The sequence below is a fragment of the Staurois parvus genome, unplaced genomic scaffold, assembly GCF_062004578.1.
Source record: "Staurois parvus isolate SC_StPar_1 unplaced genomic scaffold, SC_StPar_1.0 ptg001446l, whole genome shotgun sequence".
NCBI classification, from domain to species: Eukaryota; Metazoa; Chordata; class Amphibia; order Anura; family Ranidae; genus Staurois; species Staurois parvus.
In genome coordinates this window covers 336,390-359,049 of record NW_028319242.1, presented here as the reverse complement: position 1 = coordinate 359,049, position 22,660 = coordinate 336,390, and the positions used below count along the sequence as shown (strand labels likewise).

Genomic DNA, 22,660 nt, shown 5'->3' with positions numbered 1-22,660 from the left:
TCCAGCAGTAACTAGTACAGATCTCAGTGTCTCCAGCAGTAACTAGTACAGATCTCAGTGGTCCACCTGCATCGGATGACGTGGCCAATCAGAGTGATTGGTTAGCCATTTGGGTCCTTCCTTCTTCCTGGCCAGATTATTGCAATGTCACATAGTCCTGCCTGCTGCTCTGTGATTCCTCTATTACTACTTGCTACCGACATTGGCTTGTGACCCAGAAGCTGATTCTCTGCTACCTTGTGATCTGGACTGCTTGATTCCTTCCACTAAGAACTGTCCCTAATCGGAGGTTTCTGGCAACTGGTCTCCATTACAGGTCCTAACACCAGTACAGATCTCAGTCCCCCCAGCAGTGACCTATACAATCCTAAATTCCCCCAGCAGTGATCAATACGAATCCAGCAGTGAGCAGTATGGATCTCGGTGCCCCCAACAATGACCAGTAGACATCTTAATTCCCCTTTAAATTAACCAGTACAGATCTCATATCCCCCAGCAGCAACCAGTAGAGATCTCAGTGCCCAGAGCAGTGACCAGGACAGATCTCAGTGTCCTCAGCGGTGAGCAGTACAGACCTCAGTGCACCTAGCTGTGACCAGTAGAGATCTCGGTGACCAATCAGGGACCTGTACAGATCTTTTTGCCCCCAGCAGTGACCAATAGAGATCTCAGTACTCCCAGTAGTGACCAAAACAGATTCCAGTTTCCTCAGCAGTAGCCTGTAAAGATCAGTGTCCCCAGCAATGACCAGTACAGACCTTATGGTTCCCATCAGTGACCAATAGAGATCTCAGTGACCAAACAGTGACCAGTAGGGATCTCAGTGCCCCCATCAGTGACCAGTAGGGATCTAAGTGACCAAGCAGTGACCAGTACAGATCTTAGTGCACCCAGCAGTACCAGCACATATCTGTGTCCCCAAAATTGACCATTAGAGATCTCAGTACCCCAATATTGACCAGAACAGATTTCAGTGTCCCTCAGCTGTGAGCCATACAGACCTCAGTGCACCTAGCTGTGACCAGTTGAGATTTCAGTGACCTATACAGATCATTGTGCCCCCAGCAGTAGCCATCAGAGATCTCAGTGCTCCCAGTAGTGACCAAAACAGATCTCAGTCTCCTCAGCAGTAACCAGTAAATATATCTGTCCCCAACAATGACCAGTACAGGCCTTAGGGTCCCTATCAGTGACCAGTTGAGATCTCAGTGACCAAGCAGTGACCATTAGGGATCTTAGTGCCCCCATCAGTGACCAGTAGAGATCTAAGTGACCATACAGTGACCAGCACAGATCTTAGTGCACCCAGCAGTACCAGTACATATCTGTGTCCCTAAACAGACCAATTGAGATCTCAGTACCCCAACAGTGACCAGTACAAATCTCAAGGCCCCCAGCAATGACCAGTACATGTCTTGGTGGCCCCAGCAGTGTCAATCACAGATCTTGGCGCCCACAGCAGTGAACAATACAGAACTCTATGCCCCCTCAGGAGGAAAATCTATAAAATCTGATTGATGAGGCCCAAATAAAACTGAAGAGAACCTGTTGTGTCACCCCAAGGAAATGTCCTTCTCTGGCCTCCCACTGATAGGAATAATAGGAAAGAATCCAGGTTTAGGGTGGAGTAAATGAGAGACTTTCAGGAAAACTTTATTTGCCACAAAGGAAACCACAAAATATCAATCTCAGTCTTTTATAGTTGGGCCCCGTAAGCCGTTCTATGAAGCTACAACTTCTATGATGTGCAGCTCCCAGCTGATTGTGATAGTAGAGATCATTCAGGGGTGTCACTCCCATCGATGAGCGTCCCCCCTCTGGTGGTCAGACTACTTAGATCCGACCTTGCAGCAGCGGGCCGATGTCCAGTCCATATTGTTGCACTGACAGTGGCACGTTCTCTCCGATTGGATGTCCCACGAGCCGCAGCCCATCCCGCAGGAACACCCCGTGGTGCTGTAATCTGCATAAAATGAGAAGGCGGTGATGAAATATCAGATTAGAACATTCTACAATCATACATATACTGTATACACACAATGTGCAGAGGTTTGCAGCCCCGAGGTGTACCCCAAAAATAACCTCATAGAGGCTTTTGGTTGAATGTCCAGCACTCCCCTCCTGTCATTTCTTGGATTGATCCCATCCTGTTCTTCTGGGGAGGTGACAGCGGTCCTTCTTTGGTCTGAGATCTCTAGGACCTCATGGGTGGTCTGGAATGAAGTATACATCTCATCACACTGACATTGAGGTCTATTGGAGGTCTTGTGGTCATTTACCTGCAGGACAGGCAGCGTATGCTCCTGGTTGGCTGACAGCAGTGCAGACAAGCTTACTGTTCTGCAAGATTATAGAAGCTGGAAGAGAAGACAGAGATATGAGGAACCAACAAATGTAAATGAGCAGATATGGCTGCCCCCCTCCCCCCAATACTAGCAAAACATTTTCCCTTATTGACTATGCAACCAAAACATAACCCACCCTTATCAATATTATCTACCAATGCCTAGAAGACCTTTGGTCATCTTGGCTGGACCTTATTATTATTATTATTATACAGGATTTATGGCACCAACAGTTTGCTCAGCACTTTACAATATAACGGGAGACAATACAGCAACAATACAGATCAGTACAAGAGGGATAGGAGGGCCTGATCCTGGGAGCTTACAATCTAGGAGATTTGAGGACCAGCCTTCAAAGGATTGGGATCCCACCTTCCTTCCTCAACAAAATTGTATCTTTATGACTGATCAATGGCTAGCTAATGATGCAAACAATTTCTTGCTTTTTAGCCATTAAGTATTTTGGGGTTCCTCTAACCTGTACAACCCGCAAGGGCTTTTCAAGATGGACATTGTCCCTTATCAACGTCTTTCAAGCATTGCCCCAAAATGAAAACCACATTACTGAACTGTATCTGGGCTCACCCCTCCCAATTATGATGCAATATCTTTGTCAGGTAAACGTCAGCTGGTGGTGTGTGGTCTTCCTCACCTCAAACTATATTAGAATGCCATGAGCTTCTATTACTAACCTCTATCCTTGACTGGATACATCAATGGAAGGACACGTTATGGGTCACAATTCAGAACCAGCCAACAATTTTCCTGGCTGTTTCTTGGATATCACTCCAAAAGCTCCCCCAACTCTTCACCTTTCCCATTGGGTTTCCTCCTCTCTTAAAGGCCCGGGACTTCATTTGTAAACATCAATATCTGTCTCCAGATGTTGGACCACTCACTCCTTCCCTGGGCAATTCTGAGTTGCCACCAGGATTCTCCCTTTCTCAAACTGATGTTACAGATCTTTCTCCGATCTCTGGAGCTACTCACCATGTTAAACATAAATATATTTTCCACTATAACATCCACTCTACAACCCGCCCCATGACCTGGCTCCAGTACTTTCAATGGCGTGGTCTTCTTACCTACTGGTCACACCTCCAGGGACTAGACTTCTTTTTGAATCCCTTTGGATATTTGTGCCCTTAAGCAGCCATACTTGGATCAAAATTTAATTGCTTCAGTAGGGACCGGTTGAATTTCAATCCATGTATGGGCAGGCTGGTTGTACAGAAGTCGACCTACTAATCGACTTCTGTACAATCAGCCTCTAGGAAAATTTCTGCACAATTATCAGCGCCGGGTATAGCTGGCAGCACTGATCAGTGTATTCTGGTGGCAATGAAGTCTCTTCACTGTCAGAACACATTACCTCGGCAGGAGTGATTCCCCATCTACATTGAATTTGTGGATGAGAGAACTGAGTAACATTTTTTTTCGTTCAACACATTGTTGGACGAGAAAGAATGACTAATGTATAGACTGCCTCACTGAGCCTACCTTAATGGAGAACACCATTAAAACCAGCAACTATTGAGAAAATGAACACCTTGGTCAGGTCCCCCTTACATCAGAGTCCAGAAGATTTCCCCTTACATCAGAGTCCGGCAGAGTGCCCCTTACATCAGAATCCAGCAGAGTGCCCCCTTACATCAGAATCCAGCAGAGTGCCCCCTTACATCAGAATCCAGCAGATTTCCCCTTACATCAGAGTCCAGCAGATTTCCCCTTACATCAGAGTCCAGCAGAGTGCCCCCTTACATCAGAGTCCAGCAGAGTGCCCCCTTACATCAGAGTCCAGCATAGTGCTCCCTTACTTCAGAGTCCAGCAGAGTGCCCCCTTACATCAGAGTCCGGCAGAGTGCCCCCTTACTTCAGAGTCCAGCAGAGTGCCCCATGACAAAGGGATTTTTTAAGGGCACTTTTCTCCTGTCTATGATCATTTGCAGATAGGAGAAAAGTGTCTGTTTTATACAAACTGTAAATTTATGGCTGGTTGGCAGCACAGGGTTGGGGTGTACACATAATGCCACTCTGATGTTTTGTGGCTGTGGAAGAAATTCTATCCACTGTTGCTTTCTGTGGGCACAGTGCCTGCTGAATGTGACCCATTCAAGTGAATGAAGCTGCTCTGCAAGCACCCCACAACTACATGCAATGCACATGGTTGCAGTGAGCTAGTGTGGGGTTCTAGGGGTTAAAGCAGGTGGTGAGGAGACTACATCTCCTCATTGCCTGCTAACTGCTCTCTGAAGAGTGATCTGAATGCAGATCGCTCTTCAGAGACCAAAGTTCATGTGAACAATCCCATAAAGGGATGCTGAGGCTGGGCAGGAAGGGGTTAAACAGAAGCATCACAAACTTGTGAGTAATAACTCCATCAGTTTATCCAGCCTTCAGATTGTCAGCCATCCCAATAATACTGAAATTGTCCCTGTGTGTTAACATGAACAGAGAGGGGGAGGGAGACAAATGGGGGAGAGAGGAAAGGGGGAGAGAAGGGAGGAGATACAGGGGGGATAGAGGGGGAGAGAAAAGGGATAGAAGGGCAGAGAAGGGGGGGAGGGAGATAGAGGGGGTGATGGGGGGGGGAAGGGGGGTGATAGAGGGGGAGAGAAGATGGAGAGAAAAAGGGGGGAGAGAAAGGAGGGGAGAGAGGGGGAGAGAAAGGGGGGATATAGAGGGGGGAGAGAAGGGAGGGGAGAGAAAGGGGGGATATAGAGGGGGGAGAGAAGGGAGGGAGTTAGAGGGGGAGAGAAGGGGGGTGATAGAGGGGGGCAAAGGTGGGAAGAAAGGAAGGAGAGATAGAAGGGGGATAGAGGGGGGGAAATAGAGGTGGGAGAGAAGGGGGATATAGAGGGGGGAGAGAAGGTGTGGAGAGAAGGGGGCAAGATAGAGGGGCAGAGAAAGGGGGATACAGAAGGGTAGAGGGGGAGAGAAGGAGGGAGATGGGGAGAGTTCAGCTGTAGTGTAGCTCAGCTCACTCACTCAGACTGGTCTATGCAGGCACAGACAGAGGAGTCAATCCTGCAGCCACCATGTAGTTGCCGGCTGCAGTGCTTCAAATTTCCCACCCACACATCTTCTTAGGCACAGCACTGGCTGGGAATTGGAGTGTGGGCGGGGCAGACAGGAGGAAAGGGGCGGGAGGAAGCAGTGTACATCAATCTCCTCTGCTGTGAGTGCAGGGAAGGGGAGGAGGAAATGTGCTGTGTCGGGCTGTGTGAGCCACTGCAGACAGCTTCTCTTGTTGGACAAAGTCCATGGGTTGCTGGGGGGGCACAGCTGAAATGTGGGGGGCATAGCCCACCCCAGCACCCCCTAGATGCAGCCATATTCCACGCTGTATACTCTGTTTTCAATGATGTGATCCAGATGTATGGATATGTCTGAGAACATATATTCTAACTCCTAGTACACACGTTCAGAAAACTGGATGACAAAAATAGCTTTTGGAGGATCGTTTGATAGTCTGATCGATAGTGCACGGCTTTCCTGACAGTTCATGTGACAATATCTGAAGTGAAGAGCATGAACGTTTTTCTCGTACGATAACAGAGCAAACAATTTTCGTTTAATCAGTATAGTAGTTGTCCAAAAAAAAACATGAAATGACATGAAAGAGCTTCTACTAAGGGGTCTACATATCAGTGCTTTCACCCAAAATTCACAGATTTGTTAAAAATTTTATGTTTTGTGAATTTTGTATGAAAACTGATAAATACCCCCAAGAGGATAGCTTAACTGCCCTGAGGGGCCCCATGTGATCAAACACCTTGAATAAATCAATATACTATTGAGAAACAGTATAGGTGAGGGCCCCTGGCCTCCATGCATTTTATTCCCTCCATACCCTTCCCAACCTAACATTCCCCCAACCTTTCTACCCACTAAGCCAGCGTTTTTCAACCACTGTGCCGCGGCACACTAGTGTGCCGTGAGATATTGTCTGGTGTGCCGTGGGAAAAATTGCAATTTCATCCGTAACATAGACCTTTTAATCCGGCCCGCGGAGCGTGATACTGTCAGGATGATCTGTCCCCCTGGACGTATCTGCGCATGTGCCGGAGATCGCCGATCGGCAGCTAATGCCTGAAACTGGCACATGCGCAGATACGTCAAGGGGGACAGATCCTTATAGGAGACAGATTTTCATGCTACACCGGAACGGCGCGGGAAGACGGCGAGAGGAACGCGCGGAGCAAAGGTAAGTGAATTGACACAGGGGGGGCTTGGGGACTTAATATGGGGGATGAATTAATATGGGGGATGAATTACTATATGGGGGATGAATTACTATATGGGGGATGAATTACTATGGGGGATGAATTACTATATGGGGGATGAATTACTATATGGGGGATGAATTACTATGGGGGATGAATTACTATGGGGGATGAATTACTATATGGGGGATGAATTACTATGGGGGATGAATTACTATGGGGGATGAATTACTATATGGGGGATGAATTACTATATGGGGGATGAATTACTATGGGGGATGAATTACTATGGGGGATGAATTACTATGGGGGATGAATTACTATATGGGGGATTAATTACTATATGGGGGATAAATTACTATGGGGGATGAATTACTATATGGGGGATGAATTACTATGGGGGATGAATTACTATATGGGGGATGAATTACTATATGGGGGATGAATTACTATATGGGGGATGAATTACTATGGGGGATTAATTACTATATGGGGGATGAATTACTATGGGGGATGAATTAATATATGGGGGATGAATTACTATGGGGGATGAATTACTATATGGGGGATTAATTACTATATGAGGGATGAATTACTATATGGGGGGTGAATTACTATGGGGGATGAATTACTATATGGGGGTGAATTACTATATGGGGGATGAATTACTATGGGGGATGAATTACTATATGGGGGATGAATTACTATATGGGGGATTAATTACTATGGGGGATGAATTACTATGGGGGATGAATTACTATATGGGGGATGAATTACTATGGGGGATGAATTACTATGGGGGATGAATTACTATATGGGGGATGAATTACTATATGGGGGATTAATTACTATGGGGGATGAATTACTATGGGGGATGAATTACTATATGGGGGATGAATTACTATGGGGGATGAATTACTATATGGGGGATTAATTACTATGGGGGATGAATTACTATATGGGGGATGAATTACTATATGGGGGATGAATTACTATATGGGGAATGAATTACTATGGGGGATGAATTACTATATGGGGGATGAATTACTATATGGGGATTGTATTACTATGCTTACTATGGGGGAATATTACTATACTTACTATTAGAGATGAGCGAAGTATCCAAAAATTCGATTCGACTGATTCGGCGAATTCGTGGACAATATTCAATTCGAGTCGAATAAATTCGCTGTGAATTTAACTTAAAAAAGGGTGTTTCTAGGCTTCAGAGAGACTTAATATTAGTGCAGAACACTGTACCTTTAATTTAAATGCCCTTGGAGTCTGCTGGGGAAGAGAAATAATACTGTCACTCAGTATGACATGCAGATGAGTGCCGTCGATCTTAGAATCACCGCACACTTCACTCATTTGGCCAATCATGGGGCCAAAACCAGTGTTTGGAGCCACAGTGTGGCGGTGGAGGCAGCAGCAATGGGAGGCCATACAGCAACCTATGACAAAATGGAAAACCGCAGGAGTGTGAGGAGACCTGAAAGTGGCACATGGCAGAGTGGGAGCAATGGGAGGCGGTACAGGGACCCAGGTCACACTGTGGGCCCAGCAGCAGCGTGACCAGGCGGTACGGGGGCCCATGGCAGATTTGGGGCCTGGCAGCACCTATGGGAGGCCTGTAATCTGCCAGCAAACTATGACAAAATGGAACACACCAGCAGTGTGTGAGGAGACCTCAAAGTGGCACATGTTTGTGGCATGATTCATGGCGGATTTAGTCAGTTGTGTCAGGAACTGGTGGTTTGAAATCCAGACTAATCCACGCCTGATTCATTTTCACAAACGTGAGTCTCTCCACACTTTGGGTGGACAGTCGTGTCCTCCGCGGAGTTACAATACCTCCTGCCGCACTAAACACGCGCTCCGATGCCACGCTACTGGCCGGGCATGACAGCCTTTCAAGGGCAAATTCAGCTAGTTGGGGCCAAAGGTCAAGTTTCGTTGCCCAGTAGTCAAGGGGATTGTCTACCTCGGTTGGCAGGGTGCTGTCCAAGTAGGCCCAAGCCTGTTGTTTGAGCTCCTGCTCCAGGTCCACCTGATGCTGCTGCTGCTGCGGCTGGTTAGTAGTTTCCTCACTGCGCTGGTGAAGAAAGCTACTCATCATCGACTGTAGACTGAGGCAGCCGCTGCTGGTGGAGCTGCCACTGCTCCTACCACCCCACCCCTCCCCTGCTGCCATGGCAGCGGAACGCGAGCGCACAGGGCCCACAGTGTCTGAGGATGGACGTTGGCGCAGAAAGGCAGAGACCAGCTGACTACATAGGTGGTTTTTATAGTACGTTATTTTGGCCTCCCTCTCAGCAGGTGTGAAAAAGGCCACCATTTTTGAACGGTAGCGAGGGTCCAACAAGGTGGACAGCCAAAAGTCATCCCTCTGTCTGATGGTTATTATTCGGCTGTCGCTACGCAAGCAACCGAGCATGCTATGGGCCATTTGTGCCAAGGAATGCGAGGGACTCCCTGCCTCCATCTCCACAGCATACTGCCACGGTGCGTCTGGGTCCTCTGTCTCCTCCTCCTCCTCCTCCTCTCCCAGATGCTCCTGCTCCTCCACTCCTGTCCGCTGAGTGGAAAAACCACCCATTTCACTCAATAATTCCTGAGCACAAATGTCCTCCTCTACCTCCTCCTCTTCTTCCTGTCCTGCCCCCACAGGGGTCATGTGGCGTTGAGATCTGTGCGCCACGTCTACCGCACCCTGACCAGCCATTGTTAACAGCATTTGTTCAAGGACGTGCAACAGAGGAATGACGTCGTTCATCCCATAGTCCTGCCGACTCACGAATAGCGTGGCCTCCTCAAAGGGCCTGAGCAAGCGGCAGGTGTCACGCATGAGCTGCCAATGGCTGACATCGAAGTTACACAGGGGAGTACCTTTATCCGCTTGTAACATCAGGAAATCGGTGATGGCCTTTCGCTGCTCGTAAAGGCGGTCTAACATGTGTAGGGTTGAATTCCACCTTGTTGCAACGTCGCAGATCAGGCGATGCTGTGGAATTCTGTTCTGCCGCTGCAGCTCAAGGAGGGTGTGCTTTGCGGTGTAGGAATGGCTGAAATGCATGCACAGTTTACGTGACATTTTAAGGATGTCTTGCAGTGGGATGGTGGATTTTAGGAACCGCTTGACAACCAGATTGAACACGTGAGCCATGCATGGCGCATGGCACAACCTTCCTTGACGCAGAGCAGACACCATGTTCTTTCCGTTGTCGGTCAACATGGTTCCGATTTTCAGTTTGCGCGGAGACAGCCATCTGTCGATTTCTCTGTTCATTACACTCAGAAGTTCCTCCCCTGTGTGACTACGTTCGCCAAGGCATACCAGGTGCAGCACAGCGTGACACCGTTGCGCCCTGCACATGTGATATGCCGGTCGGGTAATGGGACTTGGCACGGGGGTGGCGGCTGAGGACACGGCGGAAGAAGAGGTGGTAGAGGCGGACATGTTTGCTGGACCAAGGACGTGCAAACGTGGAGGCAAAAGCATCGTGACCTGTCCAAGTTGCTGGTGCGGCTGTGCCGGCACCACGTTCACCCAGTGGGCCGTAAATGACATGTACTGTCCCTGACCGTAGTTACAGCTCCACACGTCGGCGCTGCCGTGCACTTTGGCAGAGACCGACATGCTCAAAGACTGGCCCACCATCTCTTCTACATGTGAATGCAGGGCTGGCACTGCCTTTTTGGCGAAGAAATGACGGCTTTGCACTCTCCACCGCGGCGCGGCACAAGCCATCATTTCTCGGAAAGGTGCTGAGTCCACCAGTTGGAAAGGGAGGGACTGCAGCACCAGCAACTTGGACAGGAGGACGTTCAGCTTTTGCACCGTCGGGTGCGTGCTCGCAAACTGTTGTCTCTTGGAAACGGATTCCAAGAAAGACTGCTGACGGAATCCGAGAAGAGGAGTAGCAGGAGAAGGAGCATCTGAACGAGCGGAAGATGTCAACGAGCGACAACTCCCCTCAGCAGAGGTGTTGGAGCCTTGACTGGCTGATAGAGGGCGATTGACGTCGGGTGACGGAGCAAGTAACGGAGCGGGTGATGGAGCGGGGGCTGGGGCAGGCAGAACCGCCGTATCTTTATCACGGTTTTCCCAGGCCACCGAATGGTGATGCTGCATATGCTGACGCAACGCTGTAGTCCCAACATGGACCCCCTGGCCACGCTTGCATTTCTGGCCACATAGTCGACATACGGCTACGTTTACTTCCTCGGGCGGCTTGACGAAAAATTGCCACACCACCGAGTAGGAAACTTTGCACCCGCTACTCCTCACTGGCTGACTGCTACTTCCTCCGTGCGCACCGGCACCACTACTGGCCGTGGTGGTAGGCTACAGTGGAGCTGGTGCTGTACTCCGTGGCCGTTTGGCTCCACTGACACTGCTGCGACCCTGCTGCCTCCTGGGCAACCCACCGACTGTTTCGCTCGCTGCCAAGCTGGCACCCTCTTCTCCTGATGATGCGGAAGAAATTACCTGATGACGACGAGGCTGCCAAGTGTGATCAACCTCCTCATCATCAAGTAGGGTCTCCGCCTCACTACTAGCCCCCTCGGCTGCGTCTGGGTCAGGAGACAGACCTGTCTCTAGACCGGCTACCGAGCCACTCTCCTCGCCAGTACTTCTTCACCTGGCTGCTGAAAAGGCCGATGTCTCCCCCCGTTCCTGACCGCCCTCTGTTAGCTCTTCCTCACTGTACAGTGGGGCTGAGCCCACAGCATGCGATACTTCGCTTGGTGAGGGAACAGCAAAGGACAGGGGCAGGTAGAGGACACGTGATTTCAGTGGGCTTGCTCCCGGGCCATGCCAACTAACGGTTGTGTCTGACGTACCCACCGACCGTTGGCTGTAGGTGTCAGAGGTGACCTGGGAAGAGGAAGACGACCGAGCCAACCAATCGATGACGGCAGGGTTGTCGGTGGAGACACGACCGCTGGATGACACCGGGAGCACTGGCCTCTGGCTGCGAATAGTGCTGCCTCGACCCCTTCCTCTGCTGCCACGTCTGCTCGCTCCTAAAACATTGCCTCCTCTGCCACTCCTCTGCATGTTGTCTGACATACTCTTTAATTCAACGATTCTGTGTCCCTGAGTAACAATTCTGTGTCCCTGAGTAACAATTCTGTGTCTGTCCGAGTAACAATTCTGTGGCCCTAAGTAACGGTTCTGTGGCCCTCAGTAACAATTCTGTGTCCCTGAGTAACGTTTCTGTGGCCCTAAGTAACGGTTCTGTGGCCCTCAGTAACAATTCTGTGTCCCTCAGTAACAATTCTGTGTCTGTCCCTGAGTAACAATTCTGTGGCCCTAAGTAACGGTTCTGTGGCCCTCAGTAACAATTCTGTGTCCCTGAGTAACGTTTCTGTGGCCCTAAGTAACGGTTCTGTGGCCCTCAGTAACAATTCTGTGTCCCTGAGTAACAATTCTGTGTCTGTCCCTGAGTAACAATTCTGTGGCCCTAAGTAACGGTTCTGTGGCCCTCAGTAACAATTCTGTGTCCCTGAGTAACAATTCTGTGGCCCTAAGTAACGGTTCTGTGGCCCTCAGTAACAATTCTGTGTCCCTCAGTAACAATTCTGTGTCTGTCCCTGAGTAACAATTCTGTGGCCCTAAGTAACGGTTCTGTGGCCCTCAGTAACAATTCTGTGTCCCTGAGTAACGTTTCTGTGGCCCTAAGTAACGGTTCTGTGGCCCTCAGTAACAATTCTGTGTCCCTGAGTAACAATTCTGTGTGTGTCCCTGAGTAACAATTCTGTGGCCCTAAGTAACGGTTCTGTGGCCCTCAGTAACAATTCTGTGTCCCTGAGTAACAATTCTGTGGCCCTAAGTAACGGTTCTGTGGCCCTCAGTAACAATTCTGTGTCCCTCAGTAACAATTCTGTGTCTGTCCCTGAGTAACAATTCTGTGGCCCTAAGTAACGGTTCTGTGGCCCTCAGTAACAATTCTGTGTCTCTGAGTAACGTTTCTGTGGCCCCAAGTAACGGTTCTGTGTCCCTCAGTAACAATTCTGTGTCCCTGAGTAACAATTCTGTGTCTGTCCCTGAGTAACAATTCTGTGGCCCTAACTAACGTTTCTGTGGCCCTAAGTAACAGTTGTGTGGCCCTCAGTAACAATTCTGTGTCCCTGAGAAACGTTTCTGTGGCCCTAAGTAACAATTCTGTGTCCCTCAGTAACAATTCTGTGTCTGTCCCTGAGTAACAATTCTGTAGCCCTAAGTAACGGTTCTGTGGCCCTCAGTAACAATTCTGTGTCCCTCAGTAACAATTCTGTGTCTGTCCCTGAGTAACAATTCTGTGGCCCTAAGTAACGGTTCTGTGGCCCTCAGTAACAATTCTGTGTCCCTGAGTAACGTTTATGTGGCCCTAAGTAACGGTTCTGTAGCCATCAGTAACAATTCTGTGTCCCTGAGTAACAATTCTGTGTCTGTCCCTGGGTATATATTCTGTGGCCCTAAGTAACGGTTCTGTGGCCCTCAGTAACAATTCTGTGTCCCTCAGTAACAATTCTGTGTCTGTCCCTGAGTAACAATTCTGTGGCCCTAAGTAATGGTTCTGTGGCCCTCAGTAACAATTCTGTGTCCTTGAGTAACGTTTCTGTGGCCCTAAGTAACGGTTCTGTGGCCCTCAGTAACAATTCTGTGTCCCTGAGTAACGTTTCTGTGGCCCTAAGTAACGGTTCTGTGGCCCTCAGTAACAATTCTGTGTCCCTGAGTAACAATTCTGTGTCTGTCCCTGAGTAACAATTCTGTGGCCCTAACTAACGTTTCTGTGGCCCTAAGTAACAGTTCTGTGGCCCTCAGTAACAATTCTGTGTCCCTGAGTAACGTTTCTGTGGCCCTAAGTAACAATTCTGTGGCCCTCACTAACAATTCTGTGTCTGTCCCTGAGTAACAATTCTGTGGCCCTAAGTAACGGTTCTGTGGCCCTCAGTAACAATTCTGTGTCCCTGAGTAACAATTCTGTGGCCCTAAGTAATTGTTCTGTGGCCCTCAGTAACAATTCTGTGTCCCTCAGTAACAATTCTGTGTCTGTCCCTGAGTAACAATTCTGTGGCCCTAAGTAACGGTTCTGTGGCCCTCAGTAACAATTCTGTGTCCCTGAGTAACGTTTCTGTGGCCCTAAGTAACTGTTCTGTGGCCCTCAGTAACAATTCTGTGTCCCTGAGTAACAATTCTGTGTCTGTCCCTGAGTAACAATTCTGTGGCCCTAAGTAACGGTTCTGTGGCCCTCAGTAACAATTCTGTGTCCCTCAGTAACGGTTCTGTGGCCCTCAGTAACAATTCTGTGTCCCTCAGTAACAATTCTGTGGCCCTAAGTAACGGTTCTGTGGCCCTCAGTAACAATTCTGTGGCCCTCAGTAACAATTCTGTGTCCCTCAGTAACAATTCTGTGTCTGTCCCTGAGTAACAATTCTGTGGCCCTAACTAACGTTTCTGTGGCCCTAAGTAACAGTTCTGTGGCCCTCAGTAACAATTCTGTGTCCCTGAGTAACGTTTCTGTGGCCCTAAGTAACAATTCTGTGGCCCTCAGTAACAATTCTGTGTCTGTCCCTGAGTAACAATTCTGTGGCCCTAACTAACGTTTTTGTGGCCCTAAGTAACAGTTCTGTGGCCCTCAGTAACAATTCTGTGGCCCTGAGTAACGTTTCTGTGGCCCTAAGTAACAATTCTGTGGCCCTCAGTAACAATTTTGTGTCTGTCCCTGAGTAACAATTCTGTGGCTCTAACTAACGTTTCTGTGGCCCTAAGTAACAGTTCTGTGGCCCTCAGTAACAATTCTGTGTCCCTGAGTAACGTTTATGTGGCCCTCAGTAACAATTCTGTGGCCCTCAGTAACAATTCTGTCTGTCCCTGAGTAACAATTCTGTGGCCCTAACTAGCATTTCTTTGGCCCTAAGTAACAATTCTCTGTCCCTAAGTAACGTTTCTGTGGCCCTAAGTAACGTTTCTGTGGCCCTAACTCTGTCCCTAATACAGAGCGGTCTGCCTCTCTTGAATGACTGGAGGCAAATGGAGAATTCTACAATGGCCGCCATTTATAGCTCGACCATTACACAGTGCTGGCTGGCTGGCTGCTGATTGGCTAATGCGATCACATGTCATTAAGGAATGCATTATGGGTCAGCGCGCCTTGTCTGCGCGCCTTCCCAGACATCCCCGCTCCGTCGCCGCACATGTCGCCGCCATTTTAGGAAAAATTTCGATTCGCGCGTCCGAAGTAGGCTATTTTTCGGATTCGGCGCGAATCGAAAATTTTCCAATATTCGACTCGAATTCCACTTCGCCTACTTCGATTCGCTCATCTCTAGTTACTATGGATGACACATACACATCATTCATCTACTCTTGGTCCGGCCCCCGGGTCCAATTATAAAATACTTTATTATTTCATAATAAAGTAATTATAAAATAATTTCTTTGTGTTTGATTCCTATTCAAGAGAATTACTTTATATATAGTCAATATAGGCACAGAGGTAAATTTTTTTAACATTTTCTAATGGTGGTGTGCCTCGTGATTTTTTTCATGAAAAAAGTGTGCCTTTGCACAAAAAAGGTTGAAAAACACTGCACTAAGCTATCTCTTCTACCATTTCTTCCTTTACCCTTCTGTCCCCTACAGCTGTTCACCCAGTCTTCCTTCAAGTTCCGATGTCTAACACCAACACAGCTTACAAACACTGCATTCAACTGTCCAACCAATGGAGGGTCACCACTACATGTTCTACAGCAGTGGTCTCCAAACTGCGGCCCTTTGCTTGTCTTTATCTGGCCCTTGGGGCACTATTCCACCAAATGACACCAATGATGAGGCACCATTCCCCCTATGACACAATCAATGGGGCACTATTCCTCCCACCATTACCAACAATGGGCCACCATTCCCCCCATTAAAACCAATGATGGGCCACTGATGCCAGGGTATTTTATACTCCCACTGGCCACAGTCTGGCCCCCCTAAAGTCTGAAGGACAGTAAAATTGACCTTTTCTCAGAAAGTTTGGAGACTCCTGTTCTACAGAATAGGCAACCTCAACAGTCCTTTCTTGCGCCCAGCCATGAAACCGACCATCATTCTTTTTGGAATTTATTGAAGAATAGAGTTGCTCTTGTGTTGGGTTCCATTGCCTTGTGGGCTTCACCTCCCACCTGGACAGTATTTGATAACAGCCGGGTCTATGACAACAAAGCTCTGTGGGAACCTTTCGGTGATGCAAATTGATTCAGAATCATGCGGTACGAAGATACATAGCAGACTTACAATTGTGTTATTATCATGAAGAGGTTAAACCTACCCATAGACTTCATGAGGTTGGAACATTCCCCAGGAGAGCTACTGGTGTCTGCTGTGACCACAGACAGGAGAAAGAAACAAAGTAGAAGCCTCATCTTCTGGATTCCAGGAACACCTGAGAGGGATGGAGAATGTGCGGATATCTCACCACAAATAACAAATCTCTATACAAGTACAGCTGACAACTACGACACCAAGTATGACATGAATAATGGAAAACATCACAAGGAATCCCACCATCTATCTACACCGGGAAGCAATTTTTAAGAAAGAAAAAAATAATTTCAGGTTTTTACTGATACATTTCCCCACTATGTCCACAACATGGAGAAGCTTCACCAGGAACTCGAAGTGTCGGCTAAGGTGAAATGTTCCTCCTCTGGCTTCTTCCACTGATAATAATTGATGTCACTGGCTTAAAGGTGGAGTAAAGTGGTGTGAAATGGAGTTTTGTACATCAGAATATATTTGGGAAGATTATAAAAGAGGAATTTATCTTGTGGAAGTCTCTTCTATTTACTTCTGGTGTGATGTCCCATAGACTCTCCAAGTAGAGCTGTACGGGGGGTTATTGGAAGAGTCAACACGCTCCACTCCTTTAGTAGATCCCCCTGAGCTCTCTATATATATTTCAGTATTATTATTATTCAGGATGTATATAGCACCAACATTATAAAGGGAGGCAGGACATCAGTAACCCATCATTATCTCAGTGATACGAAGATTCAGGACCCCCATACAGGACTGAGCTCTGCCCCCTCCCATAACACTTACCTGATGGATATGAGAGAAGTTCTACATCTCCTGAAGGTAAGAGGACACTTATATACCTGATGGGAACCGACCTTCCACCAATCACAGCTTCTTATAAGGAAAGGAGTCATCTTTCTCATTAACCCTTCCCATGCTAGAGGCCAGCCACCTCCCTGAATGGAAGAGAATAGAATGTGTATACTCCCAGATACAATTCTACCTTTGTGAGCCCACAGAGCTGACAATCCAGAATTTCACATAAAACAGTAATGTTTATATCTGCAGGACTGTACTAGCATGTTCTGATCTTACACAGCGATAGCATATATCATAGCGCAGTACAGAGAATGTGGACTTCATACACTGTTGGTATAATTATACATGTATATAGCTCTGACATATACCGCAGCGCTGTACAGAGAACATTGAGCCAGTCCCATCAGTCTCTGTACCAGAGGAGCTTACACTCTAATGTCCCCTCCCCCACAGTCCCATCAGTCTCTGTATCAGAAGAGCTTACACTCTAATGTCCCCTCCCCCGCAGTCCCATCAGTCTCTGTACCAGAGGAGCTTACGCTCTAATGTCCCCTCCCCCATAGTCACATCAGTCTCTGTACCAGAGGAGCTTACACTCTAATGTCCCCTCCCCCACAGTCCCATCAGTCTCTGTACCAGAGGAGCTTACACTCTAATGTCCCCTCCCCTACAGTCCCATCAGTCTCTGTACCAGAGGAGCTTACGCTCTAATGTCCCCTCCCCCACAGTCACATCAGTCTCTGTATCAGAGGAGCTTACACTCTATTGTCCCCTCCCCATAGTCACATCAGTCTCTGTATCAGAAGAGCTTACACTCTAATGTCCCCTCCCCCATAGTCACATCAGTCTCTGTATCAGAAGAGCTTACACTCTAATGTCCCCTCCCCCACCATTCAGCAGATTATTGAGGTAGAAATGGGGAGATGCATGGTCTTAGATGTCTCCATGGGGGGGGCAGGACCTGCACCTGATTAACATCTATGGGCCCCAGACAAAATGGGACAGGAAATGCCTCTTCATGAAGATCAAGCCTTTCCTTTTTACAGCCCAGCAAGTTGTCTTCGGTGGTGACTTTAACACCGTCACTAGGACTAAGGACAGGAGAGGGACCGGAGTCAGGCTGGACTGTGACGGCTAGAGAGGCAGGTCTGGTTGATGTGCACATTCATTGCTGCCCAGACGACACGGGATTCACTTTTCAGCGAGGTTCCAGTCAGAGTAGAATAGATAGGTTTTTCTTAAAGGGGAACTCCGCCTTCTCGGCACCAGTGTGTCAGGTGGTGGAGTTTTCCGATCACTGTATTCTGTCTGTGACTCTGAGTGGCCCCGATACACCACCTAAGGGGAGGGGTACCTGGAAGCTGAATTCAGCACTGCTGGACGATGAGAAGGTGAGTCAATCCTTTGAGGATTATTTTCAGGCACAGGAATCGATCATGGACGTTTGCAGCAGTAAGTCCGAGTGGTGGGAGCTTACAAAACGAAGGATCGTTGGGTTTTTCAAGGCCATAGGAAGGAATAAACAGCTTGATAAGTATGTCACCTACCAGCGTCTGCGGAGGAAGCTCGATCGGCTTGTCTAGAATAATGGAGATCCAGAAGCGATCTCTGAGGTTAAACTCTTGCTCAGGCAGTGTCAATATGACAGGCATGCCTCTTTGCTTCTGGAAAGGGATTATGGGAAATATCACTCGCCTGACCCTTACCAGAACTGCAAACAAGGTAGAGCAGTTAAGTCAGTTGTAGGCCTGGCTGACAGTACGGGTTCCCTGACAAAGTCCAAGTCAGGGATCCTGGAAACCTCCAGGTCATATTATGCTGACCTCCTGGGTAGGAGGGACCTCGATCGAGCGAGCATGTCGGGTTTTCTGGACTCTACTCCAGGACTGGGAAATGGCAGTTCTCTTGTGAGTTTGACAGAGGACATCATGGCAGATGAGGTGGTGAAAGCTATTGATCAGCTTGCCATGAAGAAGTCGCCTGGGCCAGATGGATCGACAGCTGAGTTTTATAAGCACTTTAAGGTGACTCTGGCCCCATATTTGGTGGAGGTGTTTAATGGCTGTCTGAGAGAGGGTTCGCTCTCTCCCTCCATGCGACAATCTGCAGTGATTCTTCTGGCAAAGATACTTTATTGCTTTTATAGTCTCTTGCCATCAGCACTGTTCGGTTCAGGGTAGAAGCACTTTTTCAGCGGTGTTAGCTGTCCAGGAGGCCCTGGAGCGGTGCAGGGCTTCAGGCTGGGGAAAGTTTCTGCTGGCATTGGATCAGGCCAAAGCTTTTGATTGGGTCAATCATGAGTACTGTGACAGTATGAATGGCGAGGTGATTGATGGACGTTATGTGTCACCTTGCATGCCTTCATATCTGGGAGATTGTTGAGAAGGAATGTTTGGCCATCAAATGGGCCTTGGAGGCCCTGAAATATTACCTGTTGGGGAGAAAATTCAAATTGGTTACTGATCATGCCCTGCTCAAGTGGATGTGTGATAACAAGGAAAAAGGTAGTCGAGTGACAAGGTGATCTCTTGCGCTACAAGTATTCAAATTTTCAGTGGAGCATAGAGTGGGGAAATTTCAGAATAATGTAGATGCCCTTTCCCGTATCCATTGCCTGGTTGGGACAGTTGCTCAGCAACGGTGGCTTGAGCAGAGAGGGGGGATATGTGACAGTATGAAAGGCGAGGTGATTGATGGACATATGTGTCACCTCGCATGCGTTCATATCTGGGAGCTTAAGGTGGAGTCCAGTCCAGGATTTCCAGGCCACTATGGCACAGGCAGTTCCAGATCGGATTTGTGGTCCACTGATGACCACCAGCAGGTGGTACAAATAAGGCAGGGCTGGAGCAAGAAGTTTCTCTTGGCCTGGGACTCAGAGAGTCATATCTGAGTGAGCTGTGGATGAAAGTTTGTGTTATACAAGCAAGGAAAAGGTTTGCATACTGGTTTCATTTTGTTGGTGACAGGGAGAAGCCCTTCACCTTTGAGAGAGGAATCTTCTGTGTTTAGTTAGTGCCTGGATGGCGAGGATTTATTTTCTGTTTTGTTTTGATGCTTGCAACCTTGTAAATAAAACTGACAACAAGTCAGATTTTAAGAAAGCCCTGCGGTTTGGATTACCTTTTTCCCAGGGAAGGTGATCCTCCACCTGAGCTACCTCCATAGTACCTATGGCTGCTTCTTGGCAAGTATGGCCTGGAGGAGGTCTTTATTGATTGGCTGAAGTTATACAAGGGGGCTGAAAGATTCATGCTTATAAATGGTTGGATTGGACGGTTCTTTGAGGTTCGCTCAGGTGTGCATAAGGGGTGTCTTTGAGTCCTCAGCTATACGCATTTGCAATGGATCCCTTCATTCGGAGGTTAGAGAGTGGACCTTTGTGTGGAGTTTCTTTGAGAATTCCTGGGGAGCCCCCTCTGAAGGTCATGGCCTATGCTAATGACGTGTCTGTTTTCATCTCCGGGATGCAGGAGGCGGAGGAGGTGGTCTCGGTGATGGAACAGTATGCTGAGGCAGGAGATGGAGGAGGTGGTTTCGGTGATGGAACAGTATGCTGAGGCAGGAGGTGGAGGAGGTGGTCACAGTGATGGAACAGTATGCTGAGGCAGGAGGCGGAGGAGGTGGTCTCGGTGATGGAACAGTATGCTGAGGCATCTGGCTCAAAGATCAATCAGGATAAGAGTGAGATTTTCTGGATGGGAGAGGAAGGCGAAGGCTTTACCCTTCCGGACGCCTTCCCAGAGCCCCAGCAGGAAATTAAAGTTTTAGGCATCAGATTTAGTCCCGGTGATTACGGCCTTGCAAATTGGGTAAGCAGGCTACAAGATGCCGATGCCAAGGTTGCCAGCTGGAAGGATTGGCAACTTTCTTACAGGTAAAAGGATTGACCGGATTAAAACTTACCTGATCCCGGTATTTCTGTATGTCAGCTTTGTCTGTGTTTTGCCAGTGTCTCTCTATGCGAGGATCTACAGTTGTTTCTTCCAGCTGTTAGGGGGGAACAGACTGAACCTCATTAAAAGGTCTGTAACCTACCTTCCCAGGCAGATGGGTGGCCTAGGTATGGTCAACCCGGTGGTTTTCTTTTCTCTGATGTTTTTGAAACATAATTTTGGTAGCATGCTGGCCGTGGAACCGCCTGGGTGGGTTGGTATTTTTCAGTCCTGGTTTAGGTCTTTTCTGCGGAGCTGGGAGAATGGTGGGCCAGTGAAAAGCCTGAGGGTCCAACATGGTAAGCTCCTGGCTTATGTTGCCCCATGTCTGAAAATGCTTTGGCAATGGCGAGTGATGGTGGAGGAAACTAAGTCTCTTCCTAGGAAGGTCCTGGAGAGGAGGGTTGTTGAATCTGCCTTTAGTGAGCCATTGGCCTTGAGGGATTGCCCAGGCCCGGTTATGAGGGAGGGTCTGCTTTTGATGAATCTGGAGAGAATCCCTTTAAAGTTTTGGGATTTGGCCTGGCTCTCGTTCCATGGCAGACTCTATGTGAAGGGCAACCTGAAGCATCGCTCTGCGGAGAACCGTGGTTGTCCAAAAGTGGAGTGCGGTGGGGTGGAGGAGATGGTGGACCATTTCTTGCTTCAGTATCCCTTCAATATAGAAGTCTACAAGCGGGTGGGTGGGGCTCTGGGGAACCCTTTCCTTTCCTGCTTGAGTTATGCGGAGTGGTCTTACGGAGCCTTTCAGACTCACCGGGACTTTGATTTTGAGACACTTTTTCTAGTTAGCTTAGTAGTCCGTTACTACACGTGGAATGCACGGTGTCAGGTTTCCATTCGCAAAAAAGTCCTTCCTGTCGAGGTGGTGGTGACCAACATTCTGGGTGAGGTTGGGAAGATTTGGGGTCTTGAGAAGGACAGGTGGTGGCCGGGAGCCTGGACAAAGGCGTGGAGGAATGTCAGGTCCCCGTAGCTGCTGTCTGTCAGTCTCTGGGGGCGTGGCTTCTTTCTGTCCTTTCACGTCCCCTAGATTTTTGTAACATCAGATTTTTGAAAAAAGGCGGCATGTATAGGATCAATGTTTCATCGTTTCTTAGTCTGGGGGGGGGGGGGGGGTTAGGTGACGGTCGGGTTTGTTAAGATGCATTATAAAGATGATAATAATAGTAATATTAAAATGAATGGCTCTGTTTTGTTGTTTTCCGGCAAAAAAGCCGTTTGTTTCTATGCTGAAGTAAGATGTTTTTTGCTTAATTTTATATATATATATGTGTACATTTTTTTTTATTATGATGTTTGTAAGATGTTTAATAAACAAAAATTTAGACTCTAATGCCCCCCAATATCTCCATGTCCTAGCACCTCATTCATAAGAACCTAAAGCATGCACCCTACAATATCTCCATGTCCTAGCACCTCATTCATAAGAACCTAAATCATGCACCCTACAATATCTCCATGTCCTAGCACCTCATCCATAGGAACCTAAAGCATGCACCCTACAATATCTCCATGTCCTGGCACCACATCCATAGGAACCTAAAGCATGCACCCTACAATATCTCCATGTCCTGGCACCTCATCCATAGGAACCTAAAGCATGCACCCTACAATATCTCCATGTCCTGGCACCTCATCCATAGGAACCTAAAGCATGCACCCTACAATATCTCCATGTCCTAGCACCACATCCATGAGAACCTAAAGCATACACCCTACAATATCTCCATGTCCTAGCACCACATCCATGAGAACCTAAAGCATGCACCCTACAATATCTCCATGTCCTGGCACCACATCCATAGGAACCTAAAGCATGCACCCTACAATATCTCCATGTCCTTGCACCTCATCCATAGGAACCTAAAGCATGCACCCTACAATATCTCCATGTCCTGGCACCACATCCATAGGAACCTAAAGCATGCACCCTACAATATCTCCATGTCCTAGCACCACATCCATGAGAACCTAAACCATGCACCCTACAATATCTCCATTTTCTAGCACCTCATCCTTAAGAACCTAAAGCATGCACCCTACAATATCTCCATG

The 22,660-nt window shown here is 48.0% G+C and overlaps 1 protein-coding gene across 1 annotated transcript; it reads right to left on the bottom strand.

Moving 5' to 3' along the window:
• Positions 1 to 1,616: 1,616 nt before the first annotated feature.
• Positions 1,617 to 16,724, bottom strand: LOC149435939 (resistin-like). The gene is made up of 4 exons (XM_089662234.1): positions 16,653 to 16,724; positions 15,880 to 15,993; positions 2,280 to 2,357; positions 1,617 to 1,963 (listed from the first exon to the last, which is right to left on the bottom strand). The coding sequence occupies exons 2-4, from the start codon at positions 15,971 to 15,973 to the stop codon at positions 1,830 to 1,832; spliced, it is 306 nt and encodes a 101-aa protein (XP_089518360.1). The 5' UTR covers positions 15,974 to 15,993; positions 16,653 to 16,724; the 3' UTR covers positions 1,617 to 1,829.
• Between the last annotated feature and the right edge of the window lie 5,936 nt (positions 16,725 to 22,660).